This window comes from Xyrauchen texanus, chromosome 10, assembly GCF_025860055.1.
Source record: "Xyrauchen texanus isolate HMW12.3.18 chromosome 10, RBS_HiC_50CHRs, whole genome shotgun sequence".
In the NCBI taxonomy this organism is placed as follows: domain Eukaryota; kingdom Metazoa; phylum Chordata; class Actinopteri; order Cypriniformes; family Catostomidae; genus Xyrauchen; species Xyrauchen texanus.
The window spans coordinates 7,171,758-7,197,335 of record NC_068285.1 but is presented as its reverse complement, the minus strand read 5'-3'; the positions used below and the strand labels follow the sequence as shown (position 1 = coordinate 7,197,335).

At 39.8% G+C, this 25,578-nt stretch overlaps 2 protein-coding genes and 1 long non-coding RNA gene across 3 annotated transcripts in view; 1 reads left to right on the top strand and 2 right to left on the bottom strand.

Moving 5' to 3' along the window:
* LOC127650479 (uncharacterized) overlaps positions 1-25,578 on the bottom strand; it is a 1,198,408-nt gene that overhangs the window by 67,571 nt on the left and 1,105,259 nt on the right. The window contains 2 exon segments of the mRNA XM_052135926.1: positions 8,673-8,846; positions 14,950-15,094. Coding sequence (XP_051991886.1) covers positions 8,673-8,846; positions 14,950-15,094 — 319 coding nt within the window.
* The window catches only part of LOC127650380 (NACHT, LRR and PYD domains-containing protein 3-like), a 1,539,373-nt gene that overhangs the window by 678,863 nt on the left and 834,932 nt on the right, over positions 1-25,578 (top strand). The gene's annotated exons all lie outside the window — the stretch shown is intronic.
* Positions 17,306-25,428, bottom strand: LOC127650490 (uncharacterized). The gene is made up of 3 exons (XR_007971460.1): positions 25,322-25,428; positions 17,980-18,006; positions 17,306-17,379 (listed from the first exon to the last, which is right to left on the bottom strand). It is a non-coding gene; the product is annotated as an uncharacterized LOC127650490 (long non-coding RNA).

Genomic DNA, 25,578 nt, shown 5'->3' with positions numbered 1-25,578 from the left:
TCCACAAAATTTCTTATATCTTAATTAGTAGATGAAGATGTAGAACTAAAGAGATCAAGATAGAATTCTTTAACAGCATTATTAATATCAATGGTCGAGGTAAAAATTTAGAGAGAATGGTAGAAAAATACTCTTTCTGCTTTATATATCTAGCCAAAAGTTTTCCTGCTTTGTCCCCTGACTCAAAGTATGACCAAATATGAATAACCAAAACTCCACTTTCCGCAACAAAATAGTATTATATCTGTATTTCAATTGGGTAAATTCTTTGAGGCCATCAGATGACATAAGTGCTTCAGCTCTGCCTCTGCCATTTTAATATTTCCTTCCACAAGTTCTCGTGCTTTGGATTTTTTGATAAATGAGGCATTCTGTATGATCCGACTCCTAAGAACTGCCTTAAATGCTTCCCAAGCCACGGCCACAGAGGATGCTGTGTTGGTCTCAGAAAATCATTGATTTCAGTCTTTAACATTTGTTGGAATTCAGGATTTTGCAAAAGGGATGCATTAAGGTGCCAACTATATGATTTATTTTTCTCCATATATGGCAACACCTTTAAACTCACCAGGGCGTGATCTGAGAATAAAATATTTCCTATTGAGCAATCAACAATAGATTAAATGATAAAAGGATTTTAAAAAAATCTATTCTAGAATAAATCTTATGAACTGATGAAATAAATGTATAGTCCCTACCAGAAGGGTTTAAAAGTCTCCATATATCTGTAAGACCAAGATTTTTACACATCGTGTTAAGTGTCAATGTTGCTCTAGGGGGCATGCACACTTTTGCTTCACTATGATCAAGGACTGTCATCAAAAGATTAAAGTCTCCTCCCAATATTATATCATGAGGGGTGCCAGCGGCTTGCAACATCCCTTCAAGATCAACAAAAATGCACCGATCATCAGCATTATTAGCCAAAATCAGACTTTGTCCCTGAATTTCTGCTAAAACAATAATGACTCATCCTAATTTATCTTTAAACTGTTTGAGACATTTGAAATGTAGATGTTTATTTACCAATATAATGACTCCCTTGCTCTTACTTGAGCCAGCACTAAAGAAAACATATCCACCCCATATCTTCCCAAATTGTTCAGCTTCCTGTGGGGAAAGATGCGTTTCTTGAAGCAACACTATCATATTTCTTAAGTTTAAGAAAATAAATAACCTCCCTTCTTTTTATGGGGTGCCCATTCACATTCCATCTGGAGAGAGATAGCACACTCATATTAACATTTGACATTTTGATATAGTAGAAAAAAATTAATTGTGTGCCAAAAACTAAATTATGAAGACCACTTTTCAACAATAAAACCCTGAACTTCTCCCCGAACAAAACAAACAGAAAAAATAAAAATGTGTGAATTAACGAAAGTGCCAACCGGTGTCGATCCCTCTAAACTCAAAGAGTCCATGTACTCCTACGAGAGCCCCTGCGATAGCTTTGCCATCGGATTGCGCAATTTTGTTTCCTCGGACAGACAAACGAATGTTCAGTTCTGTTATGAGTGCAGTAGATGATGTAATCATTCCAATGTCCCACGAAAATACTACACAAATCATACTTCAGCCAACAGGAGGCATAAGCACAAGGAACTAACAGATTCATTCACAACTTTTCTGAAGCAGTTTTATTTAACAAAACAAGCTCCAACCGCTAGGCAGAACCAGCACAAAAGGAAACAAAACATGCATCCCGGTTCCTCGGATGGTCAAGAGTCAATTCACTCACTCAGTGGGTGCATAAAAGTATACAACACGATACAATTCCCTCATATTTTGCGCTCTACATCAGCTAAAGCTGTTTGGAAAGTTTGTAATGTGTCCGGACTGTGCGCTGTTTTCTTTCTCTCCTCTATCATGGAGTTGAAGTGCTCCTCTTGCATGTCATCATTAGAGTTCATATGATCTTGTGTTAAATGAGATAAAATGACTATTCGACAATGAAAATTGTGACGATAACGTCGAATAATCGTATCAGCCCTATGTCAGAATATCAGATCATGTGACTCTCAGATGATCTTCAGTTTACTTTGAGTATTCTCCAAACATGAGGGGGAGTAAATGACAGATTTTTCATTTTTTAGGGTAAAATTAGGACTCAATCTAATAAGTTAAAGCAACATTTTCTTCTGTTATCTGACAGAACTCTGTTTTCAATATGTTCTTTATTTCATTATTGTTAAATCATTATTTACTGCAGAAGGAGAATGAAGAAGGATTTGAGAGTTTTGTGAAATCTTACCACAGTTCCTCCAGTTTACAGTGAGGATTCTTCAGTACATCAGAGAGCAGCTTCACTCCTGAATCTCTTAGTTTATTCCTAGACAGATACAGTTGTCTCAGGTGTGAGGGGTTTGATCTCAGAGCTGAAGTCAGATCAGCACAACCTTCATCTGTGACATCACAATCACTCAACCTGCAGAGAACAATGACACTCTTCACTCTCTCAGTTCACAACACACACACATCAGTTCAACAGGAGAATATTACCATTCCTGTGTCTGTTTAATATCTTTTCAAATGTGTGTGTGTTTCAAATGTGTAAAGAAACATCAATTCAATATAATACAACAATATCTAAATATGAATCAAGCTAATACTTAATCAACCATTTTTACTGACGATGAAAAAGCTTTAATTCAATCAAAACATTAATTAAAAAAGATTAATAAAATCAGATATATTTTTAAATATCAGACACAAAATAATTTGTTCCCTTTACAAAAAGATTCACTATGATGCTGCGCTGCTAAGCGCTACGGGGGAACAACCCTAGTTGTGACCGAGCTGAATAATGTGTGTGTTACATCCCTATGCATGTATGTGTATGCATGCTTGTTTTGTGTTCTCTTCTCTCTTTCCCTCTCTTTTTACACACTCTGATTAGGTTGCTGTTATTGGTTATCTGGGCTGTCAATCTCAATTACCCTGATGACCTCATCTCCACTCTCCACCAATGGATGGCCTTTCCTTCATTTTAAAAGCTGTTTGAATCCATGTGTTGTCAGCTTTTTCATTTAATGACAGCTTTACTTGTTAGCTGCTGATTTTGTGTATTGTCTCTGGTTCTTTGTGACCTTGTACATTGTTTATGAATATTGACAAAGTCACTCGTTACCCATTCGTGGTTATGTGACTTTTTCATCATCATCATCATCATCATCATTATTATTTATATAACTCTCTGCTCATCTAACCAGAGTGGAAAAGTGGACAGGTAAGAAGTCACGTGACCTACACCTTGCACCACGTAGACTGATTTTTGTATTAGACACCTTAGGTTAGGAGTGAGTGCCAACCCCTGTACTTCTTGTGTTTTGTTTGAATTAACAATTTATTGAGTTTAGAGGGCTATAAAAATAAGTTAGAATTGTTTTGTTTTGATTCTTTTCTTTGGCTCCACTCATGTCCTTTTTCCCTCTGGTTTCGTTATTAGTATGTTCTTTGCATAACATGTAAACACCTTATTCAGTTATCCTTGAATTTGTTACGGTGGTACAAATCCGATTAAATTAACTTTTTATACCGTTTACTTGCCTGGTTGCTTTTTGTCATTTGCCAACCCAACACACACCTTAAATCCGTTTACAATTAAAATGTTACCCCATCATACCCTTAGACAACACTAGGGGTCGTAACAGTGTGCAACACATCAATGAACATTGACCGGAATTTATAGCCTCGGCTGATGTAATCATTAGATGCACCTGCGGCCAGGCTATAAATGGACACGTCACCAGGTGTTGTCAGAAACTCTTTTTTTCAGAACGATTCTGTTTCTGTGTGTTTTACAAACCCTGTCAAGACCTTAATTACCTCATCAAGCTTCTCCAAGGTTATCTCAGAATCAAGAATTTTTTTGCTCAATCGTCAGTTTAGGAAGTTCTAATGGTTCCACAAAATTTCTTATATCTTAATTAGTAGATGAAGATGTAGAACTAAAGAGATCAAGATAGAATTCTTTAACAGCATTATTAATATCAATGGTCGAGGTAAAAATTTAGAGAGAATGGTAGAAAAATACTCTTTCTGCTTTATATATCTAGCCAAAAGTTTTCCTGCTTTGTCCCCTGACTCAAAGTATAACCAAATATGAAGGAAACACATCGTGTTAAGTGTCAATGTTGCTCTAGGGGGCATGCACACTTTTGCTTCATTATGATCAAGGACTGTCATCAAAAGATTAAAGTCTCCTCCCAATATTATATCATGAGGGGTGCCAGCGGCTTGCAACATCCCTTCAAGATCAACAAAAATGCACCGATCATCAGCATTATTAGCCAAAATCAGACTTTGTCCCTGAATTTCTGCTAAAACAATAATGACTCATACCAATTTATCTTTAAACTGTTTGAGACATTTGAATTGTAGATGTTTATTTACCAATATAATGACTCCCGGGCACAGCCCGAAAAAGCGACGTGAAACCCCCCTCTACATCCCTTGGGCCCACCACCCATTGGAGAAACCGCAGGAGTCGGGTGCGCTGCCATATGGGCGGCAGTGAAGGCTGTTTGCCTCGACGGACCAGACCCGGGCAGCAAAGGCTTGCTCTGGGGACGTGGAATGTCACCTCACTGGGGGGGAAGGAGCCGGAACTAGTGAGGGAGGTGGAGCGCTACCAGTTGGATCTGGTGGGGCTTACATCGACGCACAGTTTTGGCTCTGGATCCGTACTCCTGGATAGGGATGGACTCTATTCTTCTCTGGAGTTTCCCAGGGTGTGAGGCGACGGGCGGTGTGGGGATACTCACGAGTCCCCGGCTGAGCCACTACGTTGGAGTTTACCCCGTGGATCTAGAGGGTCGCCTCCCTACGCCTACGGGTTGTGGGGAAAACTCTGACTGTTGTCTGTGCATATGCACCTAACAGCAGTTCAGAGTATTCGGCCTTCTTGGAGACCCTGAATGGAGTCCTGAATAGGGCCCCAGTAGGGGACTCCATAGTGATGCTGGGTGACTTCAACGCACACGTGGGAAATGACAGGGACACCTGGAAAGGCGTGATTGGGAGGAACGGCCTCCCTGATCTGAACTCAAGTGGATGTTTGTTATTAGACTTCTGTGCTAGTCATGGATTATCTATAACAAACACCATGTTCGAACATAAGGATGCTCATAAGTGTACGTGGTACCAGAGCACCCTAGGCCGAAGGTCGATGATCGATTTTGTAATCGTGGTCGCCGGATCTGAGGCCATATGTTTTGGACACTCGGGTGAAGAGAGGGGCAGAGCTGTCAACCGATCACCATCTGGTGGTGAGTTGGGTCAGGGGTGGGGAAAGACTCTGACAGACCTGGGAAGCCCAAGCGAGTAGTGCGGTGAACTGGGAACGCTTGGAGGAGGTCCCTGTCCGCGAGATCTTCAACTCACACCTCCGGCGGAGCTTTTCAGGCATCCCCGCGGAGGTTGGGGACATTGAACCGAGTGGGCAATGTTCAAAGCTTCCATTGCCGGCCGCTGTGGAGAGCTGCGGCCTCAAGGTTTTAGGTGCCGCAAGGGGTGGTAACCCTCGAACACCGTGGTGGACACTGGTGGTCAGGAAGCCGTCCGACTGAAGAAAGAGGCCTTCCGGATTTGTTGTCCCGGAGGTCTCCGGAGGCAGTTGCAAGGTACCGACAGGCCCGAAGGGCTGCGGCCTCGGCCGTGAGGGAGGCAAAGCAGTGGGTGTGGGAAAAGTTCGAGAAGCCATGGAGAAGGACTTTCGGTCCGCACCAAAGTGCTTCTGGAAAACCGTCCGCCACCTTAGGAGGGGAAACGGGAACCATCCAAGCTGTATACAGCAAAGATGGGACGCTGTTGACCTCAACCGAGGAGGTTATTGGGCGTGGAAGGAACACTTTGAAGAACTCCTAAATCCCAACACGCCTCTATGGTAGAGGCAGAGCCGGAGGCTGATGGGGATCAGATTCTATTTCTCTGGGGAGGTCACTGAGGTAGTCAAACAACTCCGCAGTGGCAAAGCCCCGGGATTGATGAGATCCGACCAGAAATGCTGAAAGCTTTGGATGTGGAGGGGTGTCATGGATGACACGCCTCTTCAACATTGCGTGGAAATCTGGGACAGTGCCTAAGGAGTGGCAGAACGGGTGGTGGTTCCCTCTTCAAAAAGGGGGATCAGAGAGTGTGTGCCAACTACAGGGTATCACACTTCTCAGCCTCCCTGGTAAAGTTTACTCCAAGGTGCTGGAGAGGAGGGTTCGGCCGATTGTCGAACCTCGGATTGAAGAGGAACAATGCGGTTTTCGCCCTGGCCGTGGAACGACGGACCAGATCTTTACTCGCAAGGATCCTGGAGGGGCCTGGGAGTATGCCCATCCGGCCTACATGTGTTTTGTGGATCTGGAGAAGGCGTATGACCGGGTCCCCCGGAGAGACTGTGGGAGGTGCTGCGGAGTACGGGGTGGGGGGTCCTTCTGAGGGCTGATCCAATCCCTGTACGCCCAAAGCGAGAGCTGTGTCCGGGTCCTCGGCACAAAGTCGAAGTTCATTCCATGTGGGGTTGGTCTCCGCCAAGGCTGCGCTTTGTCACCAATCCTGTTTGTGATATTCATGGACAGGATATCGAGGCGTAGTCGGGTGGGGAAGGTGTGCGGTTCGGTGGGCTGGGGATCTCATCGCTGCTTTTTGCAGATGATGTTGTCTTCATGTCATCATCGGTCCGTGACCTTCAGCTCTCACTGGATCGCTTGGCAGTCGAAGTGTGAAGCAGCTGGGATGAGGATTAGCACCTCTAAATCTGAGGCCATGGTTCTCAGCAGGAAACCGATGGAGTGCGTACTCCAGGTAGGGAATGAGGTTTTGCCCCAAGTGAAGGAGTTCAAGTACCTCGGGTCTTGTTCACGAGTGAGGGACAATGGAGCGGAGGTTGGCCGGAGAATCGGGCAGCGGGGCGGTATTGCACTCGCTCTATCGCGACCAGTTATCACTAAAAGAGAGCTGAGCCGAAAGGCAAAGCTCTCGATCTACCGGTCAATTTTTGTTCCTACCCTCACCTATGGTCATGAAGGTTGGGTCATGACCGAAAGAACTAGGTCAGCGAGTACAAGCGGCCTAAATGGGCTTCCTCAGAAGGGTGGCGGGCTTCTCCCTTAGAGATAGGGTGAGGAGCTCAGTCATCCGTGAGGAGCTCGGAGTAGAGCCGCTGCTCCTTTGCGTCGAAAGGAGCCAGTTGAGGTGGTTTGGGCATCTGGTAAGGATGCCCCTGGCAGCCTCCCTAGGGAGGTGTTTCAGGCACGCCCAGCTGGGAGGAGGCCTCGGGAAGACCCAGGACTAGGTGGAGAGATTACATCTCCACACTGGCCTGGGAACGCCTCGGGTCCCCCAGTCAGAGCTGGTTAATGTGGCTCGATAGGGAAGTTTGGGGCCCCCTGCTGGAGCAGCTGCCCCCGCGACCCGACTTTCGGATAAGCGGTTGAAGATGGATGGATGGGATGGATAATGACTCCCTTGCTCTTACTTGAGCCAGCACTAAAGAAAACATATCCACCCCATATCTTCCCAAATTGTTCAGCTTCCTGCGGGGAAAGATGCGTTTCTTGAACCAACACTATCATATGTCTTAAGTTTAAGAAAATAAATAACCTTCCTTCTTTTTATGGGGTGCCCCAACCCATTCACATTCCATCTGGAGAGAGATAGCACACTCATATTAACATTTGACATTTTGATATAGTAGAAAAAAATTTATTGTGTGCCAAAATCAAAATTATGAAGACCACTTTTCAACAATAAAACCCTGAACTTCTCCCCGAACAAAACAAACAGAAAAAATAAAAATGTGTGAATTAACGAAAGTGCCAACCGGTGTCGATCCCTCTAAACTCAAAGAGTCCATGTACTCCTACGAGAGCCCCTGCGATAGCTTTGCCATCGGATTGCGCAATTTTGTTTCCTCGGACAGACAAACGAATGTTCAGTTCTGTTATGAGTGCAGTAGATGAATCATTCCAATGTCCCACGAAAATACTACACAAATCATACTTCAGCCAACAGGAGGCATAAGCACAAGGAACTAACAGATTCATTCACAACTTTTCTGAAGCAGTTTTATTTAACAAAACAAGATCCAACCGCTAGGCAGAACCAGCACAAAAGGAAACAAAACATGCATTCCGGTTCCTCGGATGGTCAAGAGTCAATTCACTCACTCAGTGGGTGCATAAAAGTATACAACACGATACAATTCCCTCATATTTTGCGATCTACATCAGCTAAAGCTGTTTGGAAAGTTTGTAATGTGTCAGGACAGTGCGCTGTTTTCTTTCTCTCTATCATGGAGTTGAAGTGCTCCTCTTGCATGTCATCATTAGAGTTCATATGATCTTGTGTTAAATGAGATAAAATGACTATTCGACAATGAAAATTGTGACGATAACGTCGAATAATCGTATCAGCCCTATGTCAGAATATCAGATCATGTGACTCTCAGATGATCTTCAGTTTACTTTGAGTATTCTCCAAACATGAGGGGGAGTAAATGACAGATTTTAAATTTTTTAGGGTAAAATTAGGACTCAATCTAATAAGTTAAAGCAACATTTTCTTCTGTTATCTGACAGAACTCTGTTTTCAATATGTTCTTTATTTCATTATTGTTAAATCATTGTTATTTACTGCAGAAGGAGAATGAAGGATTTGAGAGTTTTGTGAAATCTTACCACAGTATCTTCAGTTTACAGTGAGGATTCTTCAGTCCATCAGAGAGCAGCTTCACTCCTGAATCTCTTAGTTTATTCCTAGACAGATACAGTTGTCTCAGGTGTGAGGGGTTTGATCTCAGAGCTGAAGTCAGAGCAGCACAACCTTCATCTGTGACATCACAATAACTCAACCTGCAGAGAACAATGACACTCTTCACTCTCTCAGTTCACAACACACCAGAGGTGTCAAGTAACGAAGTACAAATACTTCGTTACCTTACTTAAGTAGAAATTTTGGGTATCTATACTTTACTGGAGTAATAATTTTTCAGCCTACTTTTTACTTCTACTCCTTACATTTTCACGTAATTATCTGTACTTTCTACTCCTTACATTTTAAAAATAGCCTCGTTACTCCTATTTCATTTTGGCTGGTTTTCATTCCGGCTTGTCATCATTCCAAAAAAAAAAAAAAAAACCTATCCAGATAAATCGCGCCATCTGGATAGACTGAATTTGATTGTGGTTGGATGAGAAGTATAAACATATACCATTCAGGCACCTTATTGGTTTGTACGCGATCCATCGCACCTGCACATGACACACACAAATCACATTATGAACACATAGCAGACGTATGTAGCCAAGTACGAAGATTTCCGTGGCAAAGACTCAAGAAGAGAACTCGAGCGAATGTCCCAACCAAGCACCAGCGAGGAGGTTGGTAGCCAGGAAGACCAGCCAACCCTTATACATCCCTGGCCGTACATGGAAGAATTTTTCGAAATGGTTGGATGCAAAAACAATTCCTTTCGAATGCGCTGCAAGCTCTGCGCACCCAAGGACCACGAGCTAATGGCTTTCAAAAACTCGCCGTCTAATTTGAAAAAGCATATTGAGGTAAGCTGAAGGTTTTTTATCAGTCGATTATTGACAAAATATTGTAGTAACCTAGTAATGTACTATTGGTAAATTTGCAATGTTTGCTATGGCTAGGTAATGTTACATGCCAAGACATGCCATGGTTTTAGGATGACAACCCGTCCCGCGTAGCGCGTGCGCGCATAGCGTTTGAAGCCAAATTCATATGTCCCGCAAATTGAGACCGTGTCACGCATAATCAATGCTTGCTCAAAAAAAAAGTTGGTCGCTCTATATCCTCGAGCCCCAGGCAGCCAAACGAACATTACTTGACAGTTCAGTAGTACGTTACTGTTGCCACACCCACGTGAAACACCCCTCAGTTTTTCGTTGATGTCATGACAGCGCACGCACGTGCATACCAGACACTGGGAAGGAACTTTTAGATGCGCGCTTTCCAATTCAAAAAATTGCCTTTACTAAAATGCAAGTTCACCATCCTTCCTCCCCCTTCTCATTCTGTGAACCTCTGGAGTTGTGAGTAAAGACTTTTTTTTTTTTCTGTTCCTGTGGTGTTGAGCAACTACAATTCCTGTTAATCCTATAATTTTATATTATCATTTATTTAAAGTGAATAAATTGTAATGAAAAATAAATAAAATTAAATAGCTAAAGTAAATCGTAAGTGGAAGTGCATCTGTCAATTCATTGAATGTTCAAAATATTATTAATCTTTATTTAGAAAAAAAAACACATTGGTTGGCCTATTCATGAGGATACATCAGCAATTACACATGTTTAGGGGAATAGGGCATTATTAATATACCATGTAAGGTGGTATGTGCTAGAAATGGGTAAACCACTATCAGTGAGTCTGCCCGTGGGGTGGGGGCGCCGCCGCGCCAGGCAGTGTCCCACATTGTCCCTCAGAAACATACCCCTTGTCCCCCCTTGGGCTTATTAGCAGGTGGTCACCCTACATGGTTTGCTAGCTAGGCCATGATTCAACGTTCAAGTTTGTTTGGTGGGCTCTGTGTGAGATTTTTGAAATTCGACTTTAGCCAAATGTTATCTGAGCTTATGATCACAAAACCAGTCACAAGTCGCATGGGTATATTTGTGGCAATAGCCAAACAATACATTGTATGGGTCAAAATAATAGATTTTTATTTTATGCCAAAAATCATTAGGATAAAAATCATGTTCCTTGAAGATATTTTGTAAATTTCATTCCTACCATAAATATATAAAACATTTATTTTTGTGAGTGGATGCAGCACAATCGCGAACATAAATGGACAACTTTAAAGGCGATTTTCTCAATGTTTCAATTTTTTGTCAACCTCAGATTCCAGATTTTCAAATAGTTGTATCTCTGCAAAATATTGTCATATCCTAACAAACCATACATCAATGGAAAGTGTATTTATTCAGCTTTCAGATGATGAATAAATCTCAATGTTAAAAAATGTACCCATGTGATTTGGTTTTGTGGTCCAGGGTCACAATATGCAATATTTGTAAGTTAAATGTGCAAAGCTATAGTTTACAGCTGGTTGATAAAGCATGTACTAAGGATAGGCGTGATCCTGTCTGTGTATGAGAGTGTGTGCGCCTGTGTGGGGCAGGCCCTATGGGTCCTTGTAAAAAGGTGATCAAAAACTTTCAGCAAAATGCGGTTTAAAATGAATTTAGTCAGACTATCTCATCAATAATGCTACCTTTTCAGTCATGCCAGCAGCTGCTTGTGGTCCGAAAACAGCTTTAAGTGGCAATATTCTGGTCTGCTCAACATAATTGCATAGACCAGATAAACTGCTCCCAAACTTGTAGTTTGACCTTCATTCATGAACTTCAAGCATTCAGGCCTTTAGAAAATGTTCTTTTTAGGAGGTGGTAGTGCACTATAGGCCCCTGTGTCACGGCCTAATCTTTTGTCATTAATGGAATTTTTTTCCTTACATTACTTTTACTTTTATACTTTAAGTAGTTTTGAAAGCAGTACTTTTACACTTTTACTTGAGTAAAAAGCTTGAGTTGATACTTCAACTTCTACAGAAGTCTTTTTAAACCCTAGTATCTATACTTTTACTTGAGTAATGAATGTGAATACTTTTGACACCTCTGCATGCTTGTTTTGTGTTCTCTTCTCTCTTTCCCTCTCTTTTTACACACTCTGATTAGGTTGCTGTTATCTGGGCTGTCAATCTCAATTACCCTGATGACCTCATCGCCACTCTCCACCAATGGATGGCCTTTCCTTCATTTTAAAAGCTGTTTGAATCCATGTGTTGGCAGCTTTTTCATTTGATGACAGCTTTACTTGTTAGCTGCTGATTTTGTGTATTGTCTCTGGTTCTTTGTGACCTTGTACATTGTTTATGAATATTGACAAAGTCACTCGTTACCCATTCGTGGTTATGTGACTTTTTCATCATCATCATCATCATCATCATTATTATTTATATAACTCTCTGCTCATCTAACCAGAGTGGAAAAGTAAGAAGTCACGTGACCTACACCTTGCACCACGTAGACTGATTTTTGTATTAGACACCTTAGGTTAGGAGTGAGTGCCAACCCCTGTACTTGTGTTTTGTTTGAACTAACAATTTGAGTTTAGAGGGCTATAAAAATAAGTTAGAATTGTTTTGTTTTGATTCTTTCTTTTCTTTGGCTCCACTCATGTCCTTTTTCCCTCTTGTTTCATTATTAGTATGTTCTTTGCATAACATGTAAACACCTTATTCAGTTATCCTTGAATTTGTTACGGTGGTACAAATCCGATTAAATTAACTTTTTATACCGTTTACTTGCCTGGTTGCTTTTTGTCATTTGCCAACCCAACACACACCTTAAATCCATTTACAATTAAAATGTTACCCCATCATACCCTTAGACAACACTAGGGGTCGTAACAGTGTGCAACACATCAATGAACATTGACCGGAATTTATAGCCTCGGCTGATGTAATCATTAGATGCACCTGCGGCCAGGCTATAAATGGACACGTCACCAGGTGTTGTCAGAAACTCTTTTTTTCAGAACGATTCTGTTTCTGTGTGTTTTACAAACCCTGTCAAGACCTTAATTACCTCATCAAGCTTCTCCAAGGTTATCTCAGAATCAAGAATTTTTTTGCTCAATCGTCAGTTTAGGAAGTTCTAATGGTTCCACAAAATTTCTTATGTCTTAATTAGTAGATGAAGATTGAATTAAAGAGATCAAGATAGAATTCTTTAACAGCATTATTAATATCAATGGTCGAGGTAAAAATTTAGAGAGAATGGTAGAAAAATACTCTTTCTGCTTTATATATCTAGCCAAAAGTTTTCCTGCTTTGTCCCCTGACTCAAAGTATAACCAAATATGAATAACCAAAACTCCACTTTCCGCAACAAAATAGTATTATATCTGTATTTCAATTGGGTAAATTCTTTGAGGCCATCAGATGACATAAGTGCTTCAGCTCTGCCTCTGCCATTTTAATATTTCCTTCCACAAGTTCTCGTGCTTTGGATTTTTTGATAAATGAGGCATTCTGTATGATCCGACTCCTAAGAACTGCCTTAAATGCCTCCCAAGCCACGGCCACAGAGGATGCTGAGGACCAGTTGGTCTCAGAAAATCATTGATTTCAGTCTTTAACATTTGTTGGAATTCAGGATTTTGCAAAAGGGATGCATTAAGGTGCCAACTATATGATTTTCTCCATATATGGCAACTCCTTTAAACTCACCAGGGCGTGATCTGAGAATAAAATATTTCCTATTGAGCAATCAACAATAGATTAAATGATAAAAGGATTTTTAAAAAATCTATTCTAGAATAAATCTTATGAACCTGATGAAATAAATGTATAGTCCCTACCAGAAGGGTTTAAAAGTCTCCATATATCTGTAAGACCAAGATTTTTACACATCGTGTTAAGTGTCAATGTTGCTCTAGGGGGCATGCACACTTTTGCTTCACTATGATCAAGGACTGTCATCAAAAGATTAAAGTCTCCTGCCAATATTATATCATGAGGGGTGCCAGCGGCTTGCAACATCCCTTCAAGATCAACAAAAATGCACCGATCATCAGCATTATTAGCCAAAATCAGACTTTGTCCCTGAATTTCTGCTAAAACAATAATGACTCATCCTAATTTATCTTTAAACTGTTTGAGACATTTGAATTGTAGATGTTTATTTACCAATATAATGACTCCCTTGCTCTTACTTGAGCCAGCACTAAAGAAAACATGTCCACCCCATATCTTCCCAAATTGTTCAGCTTCCTGCGGGGAAAGATGCTTTTCTTGAAGCAACACAATCATATTTCTTAAGTTTAAGAAAATAAATAACCTTCCTTATTTTTATGGGGTGCCCATTCACATTCCATCTGGAGAGAGATAGCACACTCATATTAACATTTGACATTTTGATATAGTAGAAAAAAATTTATTGTGTGCTAAAATCAAAATTATGAAGACCACTTTTCAACAATAAAACCCTGAACTTCTCCCCGAACAAAACAAACAGAAAAAATAAAAATGTGTGAATTAACGAAAGTGCCAACCGGTGTCGATCCCTCTAAACTCAAAGAGTCCATGTACTCCTACGAGAGCCCCTGCGATAGCTTTGCCATCGGATTGCGCAATTTTGTTTCCTCGGACAGACAAACGAATGTTCAGTTCTGTTATGAGTGCAGTAGATGATGTAATCATTCCAATGTCCCACGAAAATACTACACAAATCATACTTCAGCCAACAGGAGGCATAAGCACAAGGAACTAACAGATTCATCCACAACTTTTCTGAAGCAGTTTTATTTAACAAAACAAGCTCCAACCGCTAGGCAGAACCAGCACAAAAGGAAACAAAACATGCATCCCGGTTCCTCGGATGGTCAAGAGTCAATTCACTCACTCAGTGGGTGCATAAAAGTATACAACACGATACAATTCCCTCATATTTTGCGCTCTACATCAGCTAAAGCTGTTTGGAAAGTTTGTAATGTGTCCGGACTGTGCGCTGTTTTCTTTCTCTCCTCTATCATGTACTCGAGTTGAAGTACTCCTCTTGCATGTCATCATTAGAGTTTCATGTGATCTTGTGTTAAATGAGATAAAATGACTATTCGACAATGAAAATTGTGACGATAACGTCAAATAAACGTATCAGCCCTATGTCAGAATATCAGATCATGTGACTCTCAGATGATCTTCAGTTTACTTTGAGTATTCTCCAAACATGAGGGGGAGTAAATGACAGATTTTTCATTTTTTAGGGTAAAATTAGGACTCAATCTAATAAGTTAAAGCAACATTTTCTTCTGTTATCTGACAGAACTCTGTTTTCAATATGTTCTTTATTTCAATAGTTAAATCATTATTATTTACTGCAGAAGGAGAATGAAGAAGGATTTGAGAGTTTTGTGAAGTCTTACACCAGTATCTCCAGTTTACAGTGAGGATTCTTCAGTCCATCAGAGAGCAGCTTCACTCCTGAATCTCTTAGTTTATTCCCAGACAGATACAGTTGTCTCAGGTGTGAGGGGTTTGATCTCAGAGCTGAAGTCAGAGCAGCACAACCTTCATCTGTGACATCACAATCACTCAACCTGCAGAGAACAATGACACACTCTTCACTCTCTCAGTTCACAACACACACATCAGTTCAACAGGAGAATATTACCATTTCTGTGTCTGTTTAATATCTTTTCAAATGTGTGTGTGTTTCAAATGTGTAAAGAAACACATCAATTCAATATAATACAACAATATCTAAATATGAATCAAGCTAATAATTAATCAACCATTTTTACTGACGATGAAAAAGCTTTAATTCAATCAAAACATTAATTAAAAAAGATTAATAAAATCTGATATTTTTAAATATCAGACACAAAATAATTTGTTCCCTTTACAAAAAGATTCACTATGATGCTGCGCTGCTAAGCGCTACGGGGGAACAACCCTAGTTGTGACCGAGCTGAATAATGTGTGTGTTACATCCCTATGCATGTATGTGTATGCATGCTTGTTTTGTGTTCTCTTCTCTCTTTCCCTCTCTTTTTACACACTCTGATTAGGTTGCTGTTATTGGTTATCTGGGCTGTCAATCTCAATTACCCTGATGACCTCATCTCCACTCTCCACCAATGGATGGCCTTTCCTTCATTTTAAAAGCTGTTTGAATCCATGTGTTGTCAGCTGAAACGCAGGAATCACCTGACTGGGTTGGAGGAAGAAGAGTGGGGTTGACGTGTCGTGTAGGTAGGATCGTTGGTTTGAGCATTTTTGTTTGGCGGATTTGCATAAACTGTACTGTGACTGTACATCATGTCAACTAGTTCAGATGGGGAAGAAATGGATTGGACGATACCCAAAACAGCGAGATTAAAAAGGGCTTTAAGAGAGAGGAATAGAGAGAAAAGTTGGTCGGAACATAGCGAGACTGGTGAAGGGAATACGAGCAAAAAACTGAGAGCGAACATTAATCAGTTTGAGAAACAGAAAACTGATAAGAGGGAGAGTGATCAAGAAAACATATGGAAAGTTATTATTGAGTTTAATCAGGATGGTGGACATTACCACCCGATCAAACTTACCAAGGCGATAGAGAAAGAAATTGGTAAAATTAAATTCAGCTAGGTTTATGAGCAATAAAAGAATACTGATACATGCAAGCAGCAAACAACAGCAAGGAAAAATACTCAAAATGTCCTCACTTCAAGGGGAAAGGATGAAAGCACATATACCAGGAACAATGGCAAAAATGAGAGGAGTCATCTCAGGAGTTCCAATAAGTATGTCAATGGAAGATGTCATAAATGAGATACAGGGAGGTAAAGTGACTGGAGCTACGCGTCTTATAAGTAAACGAGATGGATCACTAAAGGAAACTCTATCCGTGGTAGTACAATTTGAGAAAACTCTCCCTGAATCAGTACAAATGGGGTACATAAAATATAGAGTGAGAGAGTACATTCCCAAACCAATTCGATGTTACAAATGTCAAAGAATGGGACATACAGCACAGCAATGCAAAGGGAAAATAAGGTGTGCTAGATGTAGTGGTCAACATGAATATGGTAAATGTGAAAAGGATGCTAAAATGAAATGCTGTAACTGTGGAGGGAGCATAGTGCTGCATTTGGTGGTTGTGAAGTTCAAAGAGAAGCCAGAGAAGCCCAGAGGGTTAAGATTCTAAGTAAAGTATCCTATGCAGAAGCATTAAAAACAGTGAGAGAAACAGGATCAAATAAAAGCCCCAGTGGAATTGTTCAAAAAACAGTAATATCAGATAATCAAGAACAAAGGCAGACGCCAGTCCAAACTCAGGTTAAATGTGATCACAAGTGTGAAGTTAATGATGATACATTAGTAGTGAAGAAGGTAAACTTTGTAGCCTTCATTTGTCACACTATCAATGTTGCAGTACAGTTAAAAAAGAAAAGTGACAGAATCAAGGCTATTGTGGAGGTAGCAGAAAGATTACTTGATATAAGAGATGTTAAAGCAGATCAGATACATGAAATGCTGACAGCAACTGGAAATGGGGAACATACACAAGCTGAGGGTTAGAACGCTAGTTATGGTAATCCATATACTACAGTGGAATGCCAGAAGCCTAATAGCAAATGGTCAAGAATTGAAAAAATATATTCATGAATTAGATGTAGTTCCAGATGTGGTATGCGTACAGGAAACATGGTTACGACCCCAACTAGATTATGTCATACCAGGGTTCAGTTCTGTAAGGTATGATAGGCCTAACAATCAAACAGGGGAGGTTGTGCTACCTTTCTGAAGGATGGGTTGGCATATAGAAAACTCCCTTGTCCTGAGGATATGGAGTGTATAATGGTAGAAATCTGTAGTCCAAAAAAAGAGGAACATATTAAACTGATTAATTTTTATAACCCATGCAAAAAATTAAGTATCGACAGAATAAATGAAATGGCAGGGAATGTATACAGGAAAGAAATATGGTGTGGAGATTTTAATGCGCACAACAGCCTATGGGGTAGTAAAATTACAGATAATAATGGGGAAATAGTTGAAGAAATTATGGAAGAAAGATTATTGGTATGCCTTAATAACGGAAAAGGTACAAGAATAGATGTGAATAGGGGCAATACATCGTGCTTGGATATTACACTGGTGTCAGAAAGTTTGGTAAATAAATGTGATTGGCATGTTAAGGGTGAATCGACCATAGGAAGTGATCATTTCCCAGTTCTCACGACAGTTAATACTGAACATTTGTATTCAAGAAGGGACTACAATTAACAGATGGTGTTTTGAGAAAGCAGAATGGGGAAAATTTAGGACATGTTGTGAGAAGTCAGTCAATCGGGTTACATTAGATGGAAACATAGAAGAATGCACAAAGCAAATTACAGAACACATTATTAATGCAGCAAAGTCCAGTATTCCACAAAAAACAACAAAGGGAAGGAACAAAGTGGTACCTTGGTGGAACGAGGAATGTAGTAGAGCTGTAAAAGAACGAAACAAGGCATTAAGAATATTAAAGAGGAATCTGGTACATGAGAATGTTATAGATTATCAAAGGAAAAGGGCTGTGGCACGTAGGATAATTAAAAACAGCAAAAAGAGAAATTGGAGAGAATTCTGTTCCAATATAGGTAGAGGAGTAGAGTTAGGGGATATATGGTCTATGTTCAAGAGAATGAATGGAAAAAGGACGTCGGTTAAAATCCCAGCTTTGATAGATAGAGAGAAGATGGTAGTGACAGATAAAGAAAAGGCAGAAGTGTTAGGTAGGGTATTTGTGGCAGTACACAGTTGTAATCACCTGAGTGAAATCCATAAGCAGCAGAAAGAACTTGCACTTAGAGAGAACAAGGAAGTGAAGATGAAAAGGGAGGATGGGGTGTCAACGCTAGATATGGATTTTACAATGTCGGAACTCAACATAGCTTTGATAGGCACTGGATATACAGCTCCTGGGCAAGATCAATTGTGTTATGCCATGTTCCGGCAGATACCAGTTGAATCATCCAAATTAGTATTAAGACTTTTTAATAAGATATGGAGGGAAGGAATACTGCCGCATAGTTGGAAAAGTGCAGTAATATTACCATTTAATAAGCCTGGTAAGGATCCAGCTAACCCTGACAACTATAGGCCTATAGCTTTGACATCACATTTATGTAAATGGATGGAGAGGATAATAGTTCGCAGATTATCACATATATTGGAACAGAGAGGATTGCTGACAAATATACAAAGTGGATTTCGGAAAGGACGATCTACAATAGATGCATTAGTTAGAGTAAGTAATGATGTGGAAAAGGCATTGAAAATGAAAGAACTAATGACAATAGTGTATTTTGACATAGAAAAGGCATTTGATACCATGTGGAGGGAAGGACTGCTTATTAAATTAAATAGAATGGGTATTGGAGGAAGGTTATATAATTGGATTATGGACTTTTTAACAGGTAGGAAAATTAAAGTTAAGGTTGGATCGGAGATGTCAATGGAATTGGATGTAGATAATGGTATTCCCCAGGGAGTGCAATTAGTCCAATACTATTTAACATAATGATAAATGATATTTTTTCAAACTTTGATGGATGTATCAAATCTGCACTATATGCGGATGATGGTGCCATTTGGATGAGAGGAAGGAATGTGCCATATGTATTAGGAAATATAAGGAAAGCAATTAATAAAGTAGAGATGTGGTCATATAAGTGGGGGTTTAAGATGTCGACGAGCAAATCTTGTTATATGATGATCACAAAGATGCGTAAGCAATATGCTGACAAGTTAACATTATATGAACAACAAATGGTGAAAGTAAATGAATTCAAATATTTGGGTCTATGGTTTGATAATAGGTGTACATGGAAAATACACATTAAGCATTTAGAAACTAAATGCAAAAAAGTTATAAATCTTCTGAGAGCTGTGGCTGGATGTGACTGGGGTGCAGATAGACAGTCTTTAATTAACATCTATAGGGCATGCATGAGGTCAGCAATTGATTATGGTTGTGTAGTTTATGGAGCAGCGGCAAAAACAACATTGGAAAAAATTAAAAGATTACAGTACAGAGCATTACGTGTATGTATCGGTGCTGTTAAGACAACCCCACTAATGCTATACTAATAGAAGCAGAAGAGATACCATTGGAGTTAAGAAGAGAGAAACTTGCGATGACATATTGGATCAGACTTAAAGGAAGTGGGAATGACAACCCAACCAAAGATACAATTCAGGAATGTTGGGAGTATGCAAAATATCGGGGGTTTGGGTTTGGATGGACAAGGGAAGAAAGAGTGAGGGAATATGAAATGGAAGCCTTAGATTTCACCACGGCCAATCCAGTAAGTAATATACCACCATGGCTTTTCCCAGAAGTAAAGATTGATGTTAATATCATGGAAAAGAAAAGAGAATGGAGAATGGAGGAAGTGGGAATTAATACAAGCAATTACATGAGAAACAGTTATTTTGATTATTTAAAGATTTATACAGACGGAGCCAAGAATAAACAGGAATGTGTGGGAGTTGGTATTCATATTCCAGATTTTAAAATAAAATTATCCAAAAGACTAACTGACCGGTTATCTGTATATACAGCAGAAATAGTAGCAGTCATTATTGCATTACAGTGGGTTGAAGAGGTTAGACCAGACAGGGTGGTAATATGCACAGACTCTTTAGCTATCATAAAAAGTATTCAGTCAATGATATCGGTCAGAGAAGATCTACTAATAGAACTCTATCACAGTTTGTTAAGATTGCATTGGGGTGGTATAGATGTTCAGTTTTGTTGGGTACCAGCACATGAGGGGATAAAAGGGAATGAGATTGCAGATAAACTGGCAAAAGAGGCATTACTAAAGGTAATAACAGTTACAATTCCATTAGGGAAAGGTGAAGGAAAAGCGGTGGTTAAGAGGAAAGGACTTGAAATATGGCAGAAATGGTGGGAAGAAGATAGGAAAGGAAGGAAATATTATAAATTACAAAAATCTGTCAGTATTAAAAATGACATGGAAAAAACCAGGAGAGAGGAAATTATAATGACAAGGCTAAGGGTGGATCACACAGGGCTAAATGGCACTTTATTTTTAATGGGCAAAAGGCAAAGTGAGAAATGTGAGAACTGTGGTGTTAAAGAAGATGCTGAACACATAATATTGTACTGTACATTGAATGAGGTGGAAAGACGGGTATTTAAAGATAAGGTCCAGCAGACAGGGCGGGAGTGGAATCTGGTAGGGATTCTGGGATCAGAAGGAGAGAGAGAGGATATAAGAATTACCAGGGAGGCACTATTTAAATTTTTAAAAGACACAAGGTTGTGGAATAGAATTTAACTAATTATTAAGTGACATGATGATACACACTCCAGTACAGTAGGTGGCGGTATGCACCTAAAAGTTGTTTGCAATCCGCCAGTAAAGAAGAAGAAGAAGAAGAAGAAGAAGTGTTGTCAGCTTTTTCATTTGATGACGGCTTTACTTGTTAGCTGCTGATTTTGTGTATTGTCTCTGGTTCTTTGCGACCTTGTACATTGTTTATGAATATTGACAAAGTCACTCGTTACCCATTCGTGGTTATGTGACTTTTTCATCATCATCATCATCATCATCATTATTATTTATATAACTCTCTGCTCATCTAACCAGAGTGGAAAAGTGGACAGGTAAGAAGTCAAGTGACCTACACCTTGCACCACGTAGACTGATTTTTGTATTAGACACCTTAGGTTAGGAGTGAGTGCCAACCCCTGTACTTGTGTTTTGTTTGAACTAACAATTTATTGAGTTTAGAGGGCTATAAAAATAAGTTAGAATTGTTTTGTTTTGATTCTTTCTTTTCTTTGGCTCCACTCATGTCCTTTTTCCCTCTGGTTTCGTTATTAGTATGTTCTTTGCATAACATGTAAACACCTTATTCAGTTATCCTTGAATTTGTTACGGTGGTACAAATCCGATTAAATTAACTTTTTATACCGTTTACTTGCCTGGTTGCTTTTTGTCATTTGCCAACCCAACACACACCTTAAATCCGTTTACAATTAAAATGTTACCCCATCATACCCTTAGACAACACTAGGGGTCGTAACAGTGTGCAACACATCAATGAACATTGACCGAATTTATAGCCTCGGCTGATGTAATCATTAGATGCACCTGCGCCAGGCTATAAATGGACACGTCACCAGGTGTTGTCAGAAACTCTTTTTTTCAGAACGATTCTGTTTCTGTGTGTTTTACAAACCCTGTCAAGACCTTAATTACCTCATCAAGCTTCTCCAAGGTTATCTCAGAATCAAGAATTTTTTTGCTCAATCGTCAGTTTAGGAAGTTCTAATGGTTCCACAAAATTTCTTAAATCTTAATTAGTAGATGAAGATTGAACTAAAGAGATCAAGATAGAATTCTTTAACAGCATTATTAATATCAATGGTCGAGGTAAAAATTTAGAGAGAATGGTAGAAAAATACTCTTTCTGCTTTATATATCTAGCCAAAAGTTTTCCTGCTTTGTCCCCTGACTCAAAGTATGACCAAATATGAATAACCAAAACTCCACTTTCCGCAACAAAATAGTATTATATCTGTATTTCAATTGGGTAAATTGTCTGAGGCCATCAGATGACATAAGTGCTTCAGCTCTGCCTCTGCCATTTTAATATTTCCTTCCACAAGTTCTCGTGCTTTGGATTTTTTGATAAATGAGGCATTCTGTATGATCCGACTCCTAAGAACTGCCTTAAATGCCTCCCAAGCCACGGCCACAGAGGATGCTGTGTTGGTCTCAGAAAATCATTGATTTCAGTCTTTAACATTTGTTGGAATTCAGGATTTTGCAAAAGGGATGCATTAAGGTGCCAACTATATGATTTATTTTTCTCCATATATGGCAACACCTTTAAACTCACCAGGGCGTGATCTGAGAATAAAATATTTCCTATTGAGCAATCAACAATAGATTAAATGACAAAAGGATTTAAAATAAAATCAATTCTAAAATAAATCTTATGAACTGATGAAATAAATGTATAGTCCCTACCAGAAGGGTTTAAAAGTCTCCAAATATCTGTAAGACCAAGATTTTTACACATCGTGTTAAGTGTCAATGTTGCTCTAGGGGGCATGCACACTTTTGCTTCACTATGATCAAGGACTGTCATCAAAAGATTAAAGTCTCCTCCCAATATTATATCATGAGGGGTGCCAGCGGCTTGCAACATCCCTTCAAGATCAACAAAAATACACCGATCATCAGCATTATTAGCCAAAATCAGACTTTGTCCCTGAATTTCTGCTAAAACAATAATGACTCATCCTAATTTATCTTTAAACTGTTTGAGACATTTGAATTGTAGATGTTTATTTACCAATATAATGACTCCCTTGCTCTTACTTGAGCCAGCACTAAAGAAAACATGTCCACCCCATATCTTCCCAAATTGTTCAGCTTCCTGCGGGGAAAGATGCGTTTCTTGAAGCAACACTATCATATTTCTTAAGTTTAAGAAAATAAATAACCTTCCTTTTTATGGGGTGCCCATTCACATTCCATCTGGAGAGAGATAGCACACTCATATTAACATTTGACATTTTGATATAGTAGAAAAAAATTTATTGTGTGCCAAAATCAAAATTATGAAGACCACTTTTCAACAATAAAACCCTGAACTTCTCCCCGAACAAAACAAACAGAAAAAATAAAAATGTGTGAATTAACGAAAGTGCCAACCGGTGTCGATCCCTCTAAACTCAAAGAGTCCATGTACTCCTACGAGAGCCCCTGCGATAGCTTTGCCATCGGATTACGCAATTTTGTTTCCTCGGACAGACAAACGAATGTTCAGTTCTGTTATGAGTGCAGTAGATGATGTAATCATTCCAATGTCCCACGAAAATACTACACAAATCATACTTCAGCCAACAGGAGGCATAAGCACAAGGAACTAACAGATTCATCCACAACTTTTCTGAAGCAGTTTTATTTAACAAAACAAGCTCCAACCGCTAGGCAGAACCAGCACAAAAGGAAACAAAACATGCATTCCGGTTCCTCGGATGGTCAAGAGTCAATTCACTCACTCAGTGGGTGCATAAAAGTAAACACTCACCTAAAGGATTATTAGGAACACCTGTTCAATTTCTCATTAATGCAATTATCTAATCAACCAATCACATGGCAGTTGCTTCAATGCATTTAGGGGTGTGGTCCTGGTCAAGACAATCTCCTGAACTCCAAACTGAATGTCAGAATGGGAAAGAAAGGTGATTTAAGCAATTTTGAGCATGGCATGGTTGTTGGTGCCAGACGGGCCGGTCTGAGTATTTCACAATCTGCTCAGTTACTGGATTTTCACGCACAACCATTTCTAGGGTTTACAAAGAATGGTGTGAAAAGGAAAAACATCCAGTATGCGGCAGTCCTGTGGGCTAAAATGCCTTGTTGATGCTAGAGGTCAGAGGAGAATGGGCCGACTGATTCAAGCTGATAGAAGAGCAACTTTGCCTGAAATAACCACTGCTACAACCGAGGTATGCAGCAAAGCATTTGTGAAGCCACAACACGCACAACCTTGAGGCGGATGGGCTACAACAGCAGAAGACCCCACCGGTACCACTCATCTCCACTACAAATAGGAAAAAGAGGCTACAATTTGCAAGAGCTCACCAAAATTGGACAGTTGAAGACTGGAAAAATGTTGCCTGGTCTGATGAGTCTCGATTTCTGTTGAGACATTCAGATGGTAGAGTCAGAATTTGGCGTAAACAGAATGAGAACATGGATCCATCATGCCTTGTTACCACTGTGCAGGCTGGTGGTGGTGGTGTAATGGTATGGGGGATGTTTTCTTGGCACACTTTAGGCCCCTTAGTGCCAATTGGGCATCGTTTAAATGCCACGGCCTACCTGAGCATTGTTTCTGACCATGTCCATCCCTTTATGGCCACCATGTACCCATCCTCTGATGGCTACTTCCAGCAGGATAATGCACCATGTCACAAAGCTCGAATCATTTCAAATTGGTTTCTTGAACATGACAATGAGTTCACTGTACTAAAATGGCCCCCACAGTCACCAGATCTCAACCCAATAGAGCATCTTTGGGATGCCCTGGATGTGCATCCCACAAATCTCCATCAACTGCAAGATGCTATCCTATCAAGATGGGCCAACATTTCTAAAGAATGCTTTCAGCACCTTGTTGAATCAATGCCACGTAGAATTAAGGCAGTTCTGAAGGCGAAAGGGGGTCAAACACAGTATTAGTATGGTGTTCCTAATAATCCTTTAGGTGAGTGTACAACACGATACAATTCCCTCATATTTTGCGATCTACATCAGCTAAAGCTGTTTGGAAAGTTTGTAATGTGTCCGGACTGTGCGCTGTTTTCTTTCTCTCCTCTATCATGTACTCGAGTTGAAGTGCTCCTCTTGCATGTCATCATTAGAGTTTCATGTGATCTTGTGTTAAATGAGATAAAATGACTATTCGACAATGAAAATTGTGACGATAACGTCGAATAATCGTATCAGCCCTATGTCAGAATATCAGATCATGTGACTTTCAGATGATCTTCAGTTTACTGTGAGGATTCTCCAAACATGAGGACGAGTAAATGACAGACTTTTCATTTTTTAGGGTAAAATTAGGACTCAATCTAATAAGTTAAAGCAACATTTTCTTATGTTATCTGACAGAACTCTGTTTTCAAAATGTTCTTTATTTCAATAGTTAAATCATTATTATTTACTGCAGAAGTAGAATGAAGGATTTGAGAGTTTTGTGAAGTCTTACCACAGTATCTTCAGTTTACAGTGAGGATTCTTCAGTACATCAGAGAGCAGCTTCACTCCTGAATCTCTTAGTTTATTCTCAGACAGATTCAGTTCTTTCAGATGTGAGGGGTTTGATCTCAGAGCTGAAATCAGATCAGCACAACCTTCATCTGTGACATCACAATCACTCAACCTGCAGAGAACAATGACACACTCTTCACTCTCTGTTCACAACACACACATCAGTTCAACAGGAGAATATTACCATTTCTGTGT